This window comes from Aquarana catesbeiana, linkage group LG04 (assembly GCF_042186555.1).
Source record: "Aquarana catesbeiana isolate 2022-GZ linkage group LG04, ASM4218655v1, whole genome shotgun sequence".
NCBI lineage: Eukaryota > Metazoa > Chordata > Amphibia > Anura > Ranidae > Aquarana > Aquarana catesbeiana.
In genome coordinates this window covers 548466246-548479934 of record NC_133327.1, presented here as the reverse complement: position 1 = coordinate 548479934, position 13689 = coordinate 548466246, and the positions used below count along the sequence as shown (strand labels likewise).

Below are 13689 nucleotides of genomic sequence, written 5' to 3'. Positions count from 1 at the left end.
TCATTTCATGTCATCAACATTCCACAATAGAAAACATAGTACATATCGTTGCATTCCATCATGTTGTAGGGTATATAAGCCCCAACGCGTTTCAACCTTAATACGGTCTCCTCAGGGGGACAAATGGATCTAAAAAAAATATATATATAGCATATATATATTTGTATACAGACAACATATCAGTGGTTAGCTCTAATATACCCATTTAGAAATATTTTTAATATTATTATTATTTCCCTTGACTGATGATGGCTATTATGGGTGTTCGTTGCAGGTGCGTGCTCCCTCTCCCCACATGGGGGGGCGCAGACAGTGTGGCTCCTTGCAAGCCCCTTGGGGTCGGCTCCTCTTCCACAACGGGGGGGACGTTGGCAGCCTTCGGGCCCTCCGGTTCCTCCAACGGTTCCTCCTATCTTGGACCTTATAGCACCCATTCCACTTTTAAACGGTAAAAACCTGCCCTCTCAATTCATTTTAATGTGATGAACGATGTTATATTTTTCTAATCATGTACATATGCTATATATATTTTTTTTTTTAGATCCATTTGTCCCCCTGAAGAGACCGTATTAAGGTCGAAATGTGTCGGGGCTTATATACCCTACAACATGATGGAATGCAACGATATGTACTATGTTTTCTATTGTGGAATGTTGATGACATGAAATGATGTGTATCCGTGCGTTTTTATTGTACTGTGGAATATGAATTGTGTTATTGGACCAGATTTGGTATGTACCGAGTTTAATTCATCTAACTATGCCCCTGAACATGGGTTGTCATTATTAAAATAATTGTTTACATTCATTAGACTACTCTTTTTGAGTTTGCTTATTGCTGTTTTAAAGCCCCACTGGGGAAATTCTTCTTTTTTACATATGTAGTTTCGGGGTGCGCAGCCCACTTTGTCTCTTCCATATGTGTCTTCTTTCTATTGTACTTTTGAAAATGTTTAGTTATTTCTATTTGATATCTGTTTCGTTAAATTTTCTCAATACATATAAAAAATGGCTGTTAATCCTGCCCAAAATTTTTGAGCTGTACTGCAGTCTCTGCCTCTGCTGCACTTTTATCAGTTACATTGTTTCCAGGTCTTTCAGCGGGCTACAAAAAAACCTCCATACATACCACAAAGAAGAGGGGATTGAGAGCTGTTCTGTAATCTTGTTTCAGGGTGGCCACAACATCTAAGACTGGTAAGCTGTAATATATTTAATTTTGCTCTTAGATGTAGATACACTTTAAAGAAGAACACCAGGAAGGAACTTCGTTTAAATGCTTATTTTGCACTAACTTGGCTCAGATTAATTATTTTGTTTGAGCCAAACTGAAAATGCAAAAAAAAAAAAAAAAAACAGAGTTTCTCCTGAGCGGCAAAGGTGCGGATGCAAACATGCTCTATGTTCAATGCAAAGATGATGCTGCTCACTGTATGTAGTCTATCCTACAAAAACAGCCAGGTGCAGTTAGCTTTGTCATCCTCTGTCTCCCTCACTGCCCCCCCCCCCCCCCCCGATAATCCACCCCCTGCCAGGACGCCAATCTATGCAGCTGCCGCCCATATGTGTGACAATGCGAGTTGAGGGTATCTGTAGGGCTCCTACTCTCCCCCACTCACTCCCCAGGATCTGTGAAAGAGCTGGCTCTGTATAAGTTACTGTGGAACTATTTCCAACACACACTTAAAGAGACATGTGTACCATCCATAGCAGAGCCCTACCACAAGCCGGCCATCTCTAACCTTAAGACACCAGGTACATGAGACACCACCATCTAGAGGTAGCCTACTCAGGAACACTTACACGTACCTGCACATGGGGTATCATTATAGAGAGTGCACTCAAGAACATTATCATTGAGCCTAACTTCACTCACTAAGAGATATCTCACTTTAAACTTGATGTAATACTGTAGCAGTTTAGTTAATGTGTCCAGTTATAGACCAGTGTTTATTTTACTTGGTTCTGAAACGTTAAAGTGTTTTATTGTTTGATGCTAAGTCTGGCACTGTTTACCTGCTTTGACATAATACATTTATTTAACCTACCATGTGTTAGTTTGCGGCCTAATTTCTGTGTATTATTATATCGTGGTGATCTACTAACACTTAAGTTATCCAGGTGTTAGCGGCCCCCTATCTCTAAACTGGTGTGTCAGTGGGGACCGAGCAGTTTTAAGACACTCGTGGCAGAACAGAGGACCCATCATCGCTGACAGCTCCTGGAGGGGTAGGCGCTACATTTGTTTGAACCAAGCTGGCCCAAAGTAAGTGTTTAAAATAAGTTATTTTCTGGAGTTCTTCTTTATATAATTTTGAGTCAAAGACCAAGAGCGATCATATTTACAGTAATATTACCCCTCAGCTATTATTTCATGTTTCCCCCTAGATTAATTGTGTTAGCTATACGTGCAGAGTTGTTGTTTTTTTAATTTTGCTCCCAAACATCTTTGTTACCTTTTGACCGTTGCTGTCATTCTCTGAGATGCTTCCTTGAACATCCTGCTTGGGGAGCGTACGCAGTGCACATCACACATGTGAGAGCATAACAGGAAAAACAGCTGTCAATCAGTGAGATGGTGAGCAGGGCAGGGCTGTAGGTTAAAGAGGAGGCTTTCTGTGCATGTTGGTTCTTCACATGCAACTATGGCACCTACATACGTAACGTTGGATATGATGGAATCTTCTAGTTCTATTGAGGGCATTAGGGATAACTTGAAACAGCAATTAAATAAGAATGTCATTGTTGCTAGTACATTTAATTAAGTATATGTAAACCCTCACCTTTTAAAACAACCCATTCAATTTAAAATAAAAATGAAAGGCAAAATATTTGTGTATACATATAAAAAAAACATAATAAATGTCCCTTTTTTCCCCTTTTTTATAAGTGGTCACATAATCCCAGTTTTCAGCTGTATAAGGAGCTCAGAGAGCTGGGGGAGGAGAAATAGCGGCACACTGGTCTTTTTGAGTAAATGGTTGTGCCGGTGGTGGGGGCTTGTGTCAGGACAAGTCTGATCATTGGAAGAGAGTAGGCTGAGTTCTCAGCACAGCTACAAAAGTGACCATGCTGTGATCTAATGCCTAGTGTGGTCAGTTTTTGATAAGAAAGCAGAGAGACTGGCAGGAACACCAGGTATTTCACACAAAGGAAACAATGTACATGACACAGCAGGCGCATCTCAGAAATATGAAATGCTGGGTTTACATATTCTTTATTTAGTTTACGAGTTTAATAACATTCTAACTCTATACTTGCTCTAGGTCAGTGTTTCAAAGCATTGAAGACAAAGCTTCAGGATAACAGGCAGGGAACTATTGTTTTCAAAGGAGAGTTCAGCATTGGCAACCTCTATGATTTTTACATGAGTTGCTCTAAAGTTTTACAGAAGAAAGGAAATGTCTAATACTGGAGTGACAATGACTTATCATAAATCAATATATTACTGTCAGACCTGTTCCACCTCTGTTACTACCTGGCTGTAGGTAGTGATGCATTTGCTATGTTTTCTTTAGGAAAAAGAAAAGAAGTAAACATCATGTAAATAACAAAAAACCGCAAAGACTGTATTATAACCAAACTTAGAAGAATGTAACCATATGGAAACATACCTTCTTGGTGAGCCGTCTTCAAAAGGTTGTATAATCACCACTTTTACTGTTGATGAAGTACGAAGAAAGTCAATCATTTGTTCATGAGTCAGAGTTGCCACCGCCACTTTGCAGATTTCAACCAAACGACTTCCTTGCCGTAAACCAGCTTTCCATGCAAACCCAAAGGGTTCCACATCAGCAACAATTCCTTCAAAATTTACATGAAAGCCCAGCTGACCAAGACTGTTCCTCCTCAGGGTAATTTCTTTGGTTTCACAGCCTCTAGTGACTATCTAGAAATAAGAGAGAAAAAAATGAAAGATAAATCTGTAATTAATTAACAGCAATCTAGACCTAGCATGTTGTATCCTCAACAGTCAGGGTGGTGGCAATTTTTAATAAACAACATAGAATGATTTAGGCTTAATTAAGAACTGACAACATGTTATGTGTGTCCTCCTTTAGCTCGCATTCACACATTGTTTAGCTTGTTTCCCTGCCTGACTATATGTTGCACTGTATCTGCACTATTGTGCAAATTTAAAGTCAAGGAATTGTATTGTGCAGATAGCTAATAACTGCATACAGTGCCTTGGAAAAAGTATTCAAACCCCTTTAAATTTTCCACAATTTGTCATGTTACAACCAAAAAGGTAAAAGTATTTTATTGGGATTTTATGTGATAGACCAACACAAAGTGGCACATAATTGTGAAGTGGAAGGAAAATGATAAATGGTTTTCCAATTTTTTTTACAAATAACTATCTGAAAAGTGTTTTACGGGCATTTGTATTCAGCCCCCTTTACACTGATACCCCTAACAAAAATCTAGTGGAACCAATTGCCTTCAGAAGTCACCTAATTAGTAAATAGAGTCCACCTGTGTGTAATTTACCCACTTCAATACAGGGCACTTTTCCCCCTTCCTCCCCAGGTCATACTTTCTGGCATACTTGGTCCGGCGGATCCGATCGTGTGTAGGCTTTGGCGGACTTTTTTTTCCCCAAAATCCGCCGGACCTAGATTTGAAACATGTTTTAAATCTTTCTGTCGGACTCAGTTCCTGACGGAAACCTGTTCGTCTGTATGCTGGTCCAACGGAAAGCCAGTTCGTCTGTATGCTGGTCCGATGGACCAGATACGACTCAAGGATGGTATTGCATCTCGCGCTCGCTGCAATAGGAAAAACAAATTTTCCTATTGCGGCGAGCGCATGGCATACCAGGCCCTTAGGTCTGGTATGGGTTTTAAGGGGAACCCCCTACGCTGAAAAAACAGCGTGGGGTCCCCCCTAAAATCCATACCAGACCCCGATCCGAGCACGCAGCCCGGCCGGTCAGGAAAGGGGGTGGGGACGAGCGAGCGCCCCCCTCCTGAACCGTACCAGGCCGCATGCCCTCAACATGGGGGGTGGGTGCTTTGGGGGAGGGGGGGCACCCTGCGGGGCCCCCCCAAGCACTTTGTCCCCATGTTGATGAGGACAAGGGCCTCTTCCCGACAACCCTGGCCGTTGGTTGTCGGGGTCTGCGGGTGGGGGGCTTATCGGAATCCAGGAGCCCCCTATAATAAGAGGGCCCCCAGATCCCGGCCCCCCACACTATGTGAATGAGTATGGGGTACATGGTACCCCTACCCATTTACCTAGGGAAAAAGTGTCAATAATAAAACGCACTACACAGGTTTTTAAAATAATTTATTAGACAGCTCCGGGGGGTCTTCCTCCGGCTTCGCTGGTCTTCCTCCGGCTTCGGGTGTCTTCTTCTGGCTTCGGGGGGTCTTCTTCCAGGTTCCTCTTCTCCCGGCATCCGGTTGGTTCTTCTCCGCTCTCTCTCGCCTCTTCTCCCGGTGTTCCAGTTCTTCTGCTGGCTCCTCCGCTGTCTTCATGCTGCTCTTTTGCCAGCGGAGGCCCGGACTTCTGGCTTCTTGTCTTCTTGGCTTCTTCCCTCTTCTCTTCTCCAAATGTTGACACGGCGGTCTCTCCGGCTGGACTGCTCTCTGAGCGCTCCGCTGTGACTTATATAGGCGGAGACCCCACCCCCTTATGCCGTCACAGTCCCTGGGCATGCTGGGACTGTGACATTTTAGGGGGCGTGGTCAACATCACGTGGTGACCATGCCCCCTAAAACGTCACAGTCCCAGCATGCCCAGGGACTGTGACGGCATAAGGGGGCGGGGTCTCCCCCTATATAAGTCACAGCGGAGCGCTCAGAGAACAGTCCAGCTGGAGAGACCGTCATGTCAACATCTAGAGAAGAGAAGAGGGAAGAAGACAAGAAGCCAGAAGTCCGAGCCTCCGCTGGCAAAAGAGCGACATGAAGACAGCGGAGGAGCCGGCAGAAGAACTGGAACACCGGGAGAAGAGGCCAGAGAGAGCGGAGAAGAACCAACCGGACGCCGGGAGAAGAGGAACCGGAAGAAGACCCCCGAAGCCGGAAGAAGACCCCCGAAGCCGGAGAAAGACCCCCCCGGAGCTGTCTAATAAATTTTCCCTAGGTGAATGGGTAGGGGTACCATGTACCCCATACTCATTCACATAGGGTGGGGGGGCCGGGATCTGGGGGCCCTCTTATTATAGGGGGCTCCCGGATTCCGATAAGCCTCCCGCCCGCAGACCCCGACAACCAACGGCCAGGGTTGTCGGGAAGAGGCCCTTGTCCTCATCAACATGGGGACAAGGTGCTTTGGGGTGGGGGGCCCCTCCCCCAAAGCACCCAGCCCCCCATGTTGAGGGCATGCGGCCTGGTACGGTTCAAGAGGGGGGGCGCTCGCTCGTCCCCATCCCCTTTCCTGACCGGCTGGGCTGCGTGCTCGGATCGGGGTCTGGTATGGATTTTAGGGGGGACCCCACGCCGTTTTTTCGGCGTAGGGGGTTCCCTTTATAATCCATACCAGACTTAAGGGCCTGGTATGCCCCGCTACGGGGCTCGCAAGGTGTCAATCTTGCCGATAAAAGCGGCGAGATTCACTTCCTTTTCTAGTCCCATTGTACCCGAGTCATGTTCAAAATGAACGGACTTGGCCGTGTGTGGGCAAGTCTGTTCATTCTGAAAGTCCACCGTAACTCCGGCGAAAGTCCGTCGGAAAGACGGGCGGACCTAGCCTGCCAGAAAGTCCGGTCATGTGTAGGCAAGTCCGTCCGTTCAGGTAGTCCGGCGGAATGGCCGTCGGACCAAGTCTGCTGGAAAGTCCGCTCGTGTGTACGAGGCATAAGCCCTAAGTGGAGGACATTTAAAATGCTAAAGCACTGTGTATCTTAAATTTTTTTTACCATGCTTTTAGACACTTCCTGTCTACATAAACTCAAGTCCGCTGTACATCACTGTTCCAGCCCAGCTTCCTGACCCAATGACAACAGGGGACCATGCCTGTGTAATGTTGCACAATCAATTGTAGTATCGAAAGGCGGGTGGTTTTTACTGAAGCAATAAAATTCTGTTCAGCTTCATGCATATGACAAGTGCAGCTATGTAGTCAAATGTAAATAGGAAACAATGCAGATGGGGCCCCCGGGCTCTTGATGGAAGATACAGATAGGTCACCCAGTGCCTGGGTAGAATATGCAGAAGGGGCGCCCGGGCGGAAAACTCAGACTTTTAGCCCTGGTTCACACTGGTGCGATTTGACATGCGACTTGACATGTCAAATTGCATATCAAATCGGGGGGCAATTGCCGGCAACGGCACCGTCCTAATCAGTGTGACGCCGCATTTGTAGGGTCGCACCGATTTCAAAAAGTAGTTCCTGTACTACTTTTTGCGATTTCAGGTTGCGATTTCCAGTGACATCTGTGCAGAAACCTGCACAGATATCTCTGAAATCGCAGCTGAAATCAGGGCTGACATGCAGGAGTGAAATCATGCAAGTTCAGCTGAACTCACACGGCTTCATTCCCGCAGCTCAGTGTAAACTAGGGCAAAAGGTTGAATTTCTCATGCAAGCCATTTTGATTCATGCTGTGCCTGAACTATTTATACAAACATAAAATGTCCACATTCAGTGAAAGTTAATTAATATGCAGATCATGATATTGCAATAAAGTGCTTGCCTCCATGCATCCTGAAATCAATGCAACCTAATAACAGTCCACATTCAGTAAAAGTTCATGAACTGAAATGTTTGCAGTACATGAACTATCACTAAATGTGGACTGTTTAATGAATTTGTAGCATGGATCACTTTATTGCAATATCATGATCGCTTAAGTAATTTCCATTATGAGCACTTTATATGTAATAAATGTAAAGTAAATATGCTGCTTGGCACACTCACATTACAAAAGTAATAGTGATATAATTTAATCAATTGTACCTTCTGTCCTGGCTTGGGGGATGGTTCCCTTCGTGCTTCTCTCTCCCCCCTCCTCCTCCTCACGTCACAGCCAGACCCCGCCCCGGGCCGGGGAGAAGATGCAGTGAAGGAAAGCTGCATGGAGGAGGGTAGGCAGAGCATTAGGCTCCACCTCCGCCAGTCACCTTAGATGCAGCCAGTCAACGGCCGCTGATAGGGGGAGTGAGACGGGGGAGGGGGAGTGAGACGCTCCCCCCTCGGCCAAGCACGCCCACACACACCATACTATTACCCATGATAATTGCCAGCGCCACTACAGCTACGGCCGCCAGGGTCTGCATATGTGCGGGAGGCGGCCGTGGGACTCGGGAAGACAGGTTGGGGGGCTTTTTCTCATGTGGGGGGTGGTTTTTTTTGCCGCCCCCCGCAAAATGCCGCCCTAGGCCTTATCGGTCTAGGCTGAAACACAGCACTGGCTGCAGGATAACTATTAGTCACGCACTCCACAAATCTGGCATTTATGGAAGAGAGGCAAGCAAAAAGCCATTGTTGAAAGAAAGCCATAAGAAGTCCCATTTGCAGTTTGCGAGAAGCCATTTGGGGGACACAGCAAACAGGTGGAAGAATGAGACCAAAATTGAACTTTTTGGCCTAAAAGCAAAGCAAAACGCTATGTGTGGTGGAAAACTAATACTGCACATCACCCTAAACACCCCCCACATCCCACTGTGAAACCTGGTGGTGACAGCATCATTTTATGGGGATGCTTTTCTTCAGCAGGGACAGGGAAGCTGGTCAGAGTTGATGGGAAGATGGATGGAGCCAAATACAGAGCTATCTTAGAAGAAAACCTGTTGGAGTCTGCAAAAGACTTGAGATTGGGGCGGGGGTTCACCTTCCAGCAGGACAACAATCCTAAACATACAGCCAAAGCTACAATGAAATGGTTTAGATCAAAGCATATTCATGTTTTATAATGGCCCAGTCAAAGTCCAGACCTAAATCCAATTGAGACTCTGTGGAAAGACTTGAAAATTGCTGTTCACAGACGCTCTTCATCCAATCTGACAGAGCTTGAGCTATTTTACAAAGAATGGGAAAAAATGTCACTCTCTAGATGTGCAAAGCTGGTAGAGACATTCCCAAAAAAGACTTGCAGCTGTATTAGCAGCAAAAGGTGGTTCTACAAAGGCTCAGGTGGGCTGAATACAAATGCACGCCACACTTTTCACATATTTATTTGTAAAAAATGTGGAACCCCAAGCAAACAGCTAAATTAAATGTACATATCAAATAATATATTATACATTCACTGTTTTAACTTCCAAATGATTTTTATTTTTGCGCAGCCAGACTTGTCACCTTGAAGCCAGATTGAACAGTCCAGAAAATTATTCTATCTCTGCCCTGTTAAGCTTTTCTGCTTCTTCATTCAGCTTTATTTCTTCTTGGGTCAACTCCCTGCTAACTGGGCAAAGGGGATTATACTAATACATTGTGCAATGAACACACTAGAAGTGGAGAAGTGAACTAAAAATTAAGTCTGTCACCTGCAGCCTGTCTGTGGAGAGTTTAAATCCCAAAATGTCCAATACAAAAATATATATAGATTTAAACTGTACATATTACTGTTGGAATGTTGCTTAGACTGCACAGCACTTTGTTAAAGTGATATTAAAGGTATTTTTTCATTAAAAAAAAAAAAAATAAATAAACATGTTATACTTACCTGCTCTGTGCAGTCCCGATACTCCTCTTCTCGGGTCCAGGTGCTCCTGGTCCCTCCTCTTCTTCGAGTGCCCCCATAGCAAGCTGCTTGCTGTGGGGGCACTCATGCCCACTCGCTCCCGAGCCCCACTCTGTGTCTCCATAAGACTCACAGAATGTGGCTCGCCCTGCTCCCTTCTCACTGGCTGTGAGCAGTGATTGGCAGCAGCAGGAACTAATGGCTCCCACTGCTGTCTCTCAGCCAATCAGGAGGGCAGAGACCTGGTAGATCAGCTGCTCTCATGCACATCGCTAGATTGCGATCAGGCTCGGGTAAGTACTGGGGGAACAGTGGGGGGTGATGCAAACCTTCACCCTTTACAACCACTTTAAGTGCATTAAAAATCATACCGCTAGATTTATTTTTGACTTGTAATCCTCTGGAGTGGCTATCACTGCGGTAACAGTAAGCTTGCATTCATACCTGAGCAGAACGTATTCCTAGTGATATTTAAAGTATTTTCCAGGCGTATTACAAGCATTTTACAAGCTTTGGCAAGTGCTTTTGCATGTATATTAGGCATTTGTTTCCTGGGCTAGGCGAGGGGAGCAGAGAAGTTTTTGAGGAGGAGTACCCGCTGAAGTCTATGGGTGCAAAAATGCCTGAATACATGAAAAAAAAGCTAAGGCAACTGAGCATACAAGTGTGAACAAGAACAATTTAGAAAGAATGGGACTCTGCATGTTGAACGTAGTCAGGCATAGTCAGGCTCTTCATTTACTATACTTGTTAAAACAGACACTCATATTCAATGCACGCATTGTAGTCACCAATTGCAGTACACTTTGAAAATGAATAACACTTTTCTGCCATATATACAGATAAGTAATGTGTGTGTTCACATTCTGTTTAAAAAAAAAAAAAATGTTAAAAAACTATGATGGAGGAGGGGGATCCTGTCATCAGGTTCTCCGCCACTTACAGATAATTTTGCATTTGAAAAAATGCCAGGAATTCTGTGAGTACATGGGAAGGGGGCATATGAGGTGGGCATAGCTGGAGACTCTGGATGAGATCACACACACACAAACAGCCAAGCGGTTAACCCATGCAACACCAGCATGAACCACAAGTTCATCACTATGAAGAGGACCGGCATCAGTGAAGGGAGGATTTCTACAGGAACAATCAGACTGCAGGACATGGAAAATGATTCATTACAGGTACATCATATCCTTGGTGCCTTTTCCCCAAAAATAATTTTTTTCAATAAACTTTAAACTGATCATGTAAAAGTGAAAGAAACCATTCGTTAAATTTTTCTGGAAAATACAGTGATATATACTCACTTCCAGTCTTTGTACAATCTCAGGGACATTTTCAGCACAATTGTTTGTGGAAGACAGAAGAATGCATTCCCCTCGTTCATAAAATAGTTTGATGGTCATTAATCCAGATGTCCAGCCAATTACGTCTCTACAAGAACAATTAAAAACCACATTTTTGGATTCTTTCTCAGCAAGGACCACAAACTCATTGGATATCCCAAGAAAACATTCAATGTCAGAAGAAAGTCCAAAGTCCCGGACTATAACATTCCAAACAATAGCACCTGTGCTGTATAAATAAGCCTCTCTTTTTGGTTTCACCTTTTCCTTCTTTTTGGCTCCAAGAGAGATGAAACTAAACTTTACTGAGCTATCAACAGTAGCTGTTGAAACAAAGTTTTCTGCCAGATCCTTTAGGTATTCTTGTCGGGTTCTTGTAGCCATTGCTCGAAACTTTTCTGACTTGTGTGCTGCATTCTCAGCATTGATCACTTTGGCAAGAAGAAAATCCCTGAAAACAGCTGACTTAGGAAATGTCACACCCTTGGGTATAGGAGGGCCAAATGGTGGGACATCTTTTGACCTTGAAACAGCAACACTACAAAGAAACAAAAAAAGACAGAACAATTAAACAACTGCTTAATGAACAACATGCAAGGATATCTAAATTAAAGTATTATTTTATTAATTATAAATAAGCTAAAGCAGCCTACTCAAGAAAGGTTCCATGGAACTCCAGAGGTTGCTATGAGTTTCTTGAGCAATACGCATCTTCTGCCTCTCAGATGAGTAAACACTGACAACAATGAACTTTTTATCTATCTGTAATGCCGTGTACACATGATCGGACTTTTCGACAGCAAAGGTCCGGCGTAACTAATCCGTCGGACAATTCGATTGTGTGTGGGCTTCATCGGACCTTTTCTGTCGAAAAATCTGATGGACTGTAGAAATAGAACACGTTTCAAATCTTTCCAACGGACTCAAGTCCTATCGAAAAATCTGTTCGTCTGTATGCTAGTCTGACGGACCAAAAACGATGCTAGGGCAGCTATTGTCTACTGGCTATGAACTTCCTTATTCTAGTCCGGTCGTACGTCATCACGTTCAAATCAGTCAGACTTTGGTGTGATCGTGTGTAGGCAAGTCCGTTTCGTTGGAACTCCGTCGGAACTCTGTTGAAAAGTCCTCCGGAGTTCAGTCCGTCGAAAAGTCCGCTCGTGTGTACGCGGCATTAGGGTGATGATTCTTCCCAATGACCACAAATATCAGGAATGTACCGTGAGCTGTAGATATAGTAATTATTAGCAAGGGTTTCTTGAGGCCAATTCAAGATAATTCAAGGGTTATTCTATGTTAAAAAAAGTTGAGAGAGGCTGGCCTAAAGTGTAATAGTTGTTTTCCTCATTCACTATTGCATTCATTTTGTTCTAAAGTCTGTCCAATCACTCACACAGCTTACCAAATATCTTAATTCTTAAGCTGGTTACACACGTACTGAAAGTTGGCCGGTTCAGCACAGACTGCTATGTCTGTAGTTCTGCCTTTGCATAATGGAGCTGAAGAGGGGAAGAGGAAGTACTTCTCATGGGGAGATCATGCTGCTAATTTTCCAAAAGGATATACTTTTTTTCCAGAAATATCTGTTCTAAGTGAATGGACTTGAACTTTAAAGCCTCCCCTCAGGCAAATATATACTACACCAATTATTGCATTTAGGTAAAAAAAAAATCACAATTAAAACAGCTAGTAAACCATCATGCAAACAAAGAATGGGAGATCCAGCAACTGTGCTAGTTGCCAATCAGGCTATGATGCAGCGTATAAGGCTGTCAGTCTCTTGAACAATCTTATGGGGGAGAGTGCAGAGACGGCTCTTCAGCAATATGGTTGTGTTGTCTGGAAGGGTTATCTGAGATCTCACACACACACAGTATACAGTTGTGCTCATAAGTTTACATACCCTGGCAGAATTTATGATTTCTTTGCCATTTTTTCAGAGAATATGAATGATAACAGAAAAACTTTTCTTTCACTCATGGTTAGTGTTTGGCTGAAGCCATTTATTATCAATCAACTGTTTACTCTTTTTAAATCATAATGACAACGGAAACTACCCAAATGACCCTGATCAAAAGTTTACATACCCTGGTGATTTTGGCCTGATAACATGCACACAAGTTGGCAAAAAAGGGTTTGAATGGCTATTAAAGGTAAGCATCCTCACCTGTGATATGTTTGCTTGTAATTAGTGTGTGTGTATAATAGGTCAATGAGTTTCTGGACTGCTGACAGACCCTTGCATCTTTCATCCAGTGCTGCACTGACGTTTCTGGATTCTGAGTCATTGGGAAAGCAAAAGAATTGTCAAAGGATCTGCGGGAAAAGGTAGTTGAACTGTATTAAACAGGAAAGGGATATAAAAAGATATCCAAGGAATTGAGAATGCCATTCAGCAGTGTTCAAACTCTAATCAAGAAGTGGAAAATGAGGGGTTCTGTTGAAACCAAACCACGGTCAGGTAGACCAACTAAAATTTCAGCCACAACTGCCAGGAAAATTGTTCGGGATGCAAAGAAAAACCCACAAATAACTTCAGGTGAAATACAGGACTCTCTGAAAACATGTGGTGTGGCTGTTTCAAGATGCACAATAAGGAGGCACTTGAAGAAAGATGGGCTGCATGGTGGAGTCGCCAGAAGAAAGCCATTACTAGGCAAATGCCACAAAATATCCCGCTTACAATACGCCAAACAGCACAGAGACAAGC

At 43.8% G+C, this 13689-nt stretch overlaps 1 protein-coding gene across 3 annotated transcripts in view; it reads right to left on the bottom strand.

The window, feature by feature from the left end:
- Positions 1-13689, bottom strand: part of SIPA1L2 (signal induced proliferation associated 1 like 2) — a 330522-nt gene that overhangs the window by 132100 nt on the left and 184733 nt on the right. For all 3 annotated transcript variants that reach the window (XM_073627936.1, XM_073627938.1, XM_073627937.1), the window contains exons 8-9: positions 10941-11517; positions 3614-3888 (exon numbers count right to left, since the gene is read on the bottom strand). In XM_073627936.1, coding sequence (XP_073484037.1) covers positions 3614-3888; positions 10941-11517 — 852 coding nt within the window. The remainder of the gene's footprint in view (positions 1-3613; positions 3889-10940; positions 11518-13689) is intronic.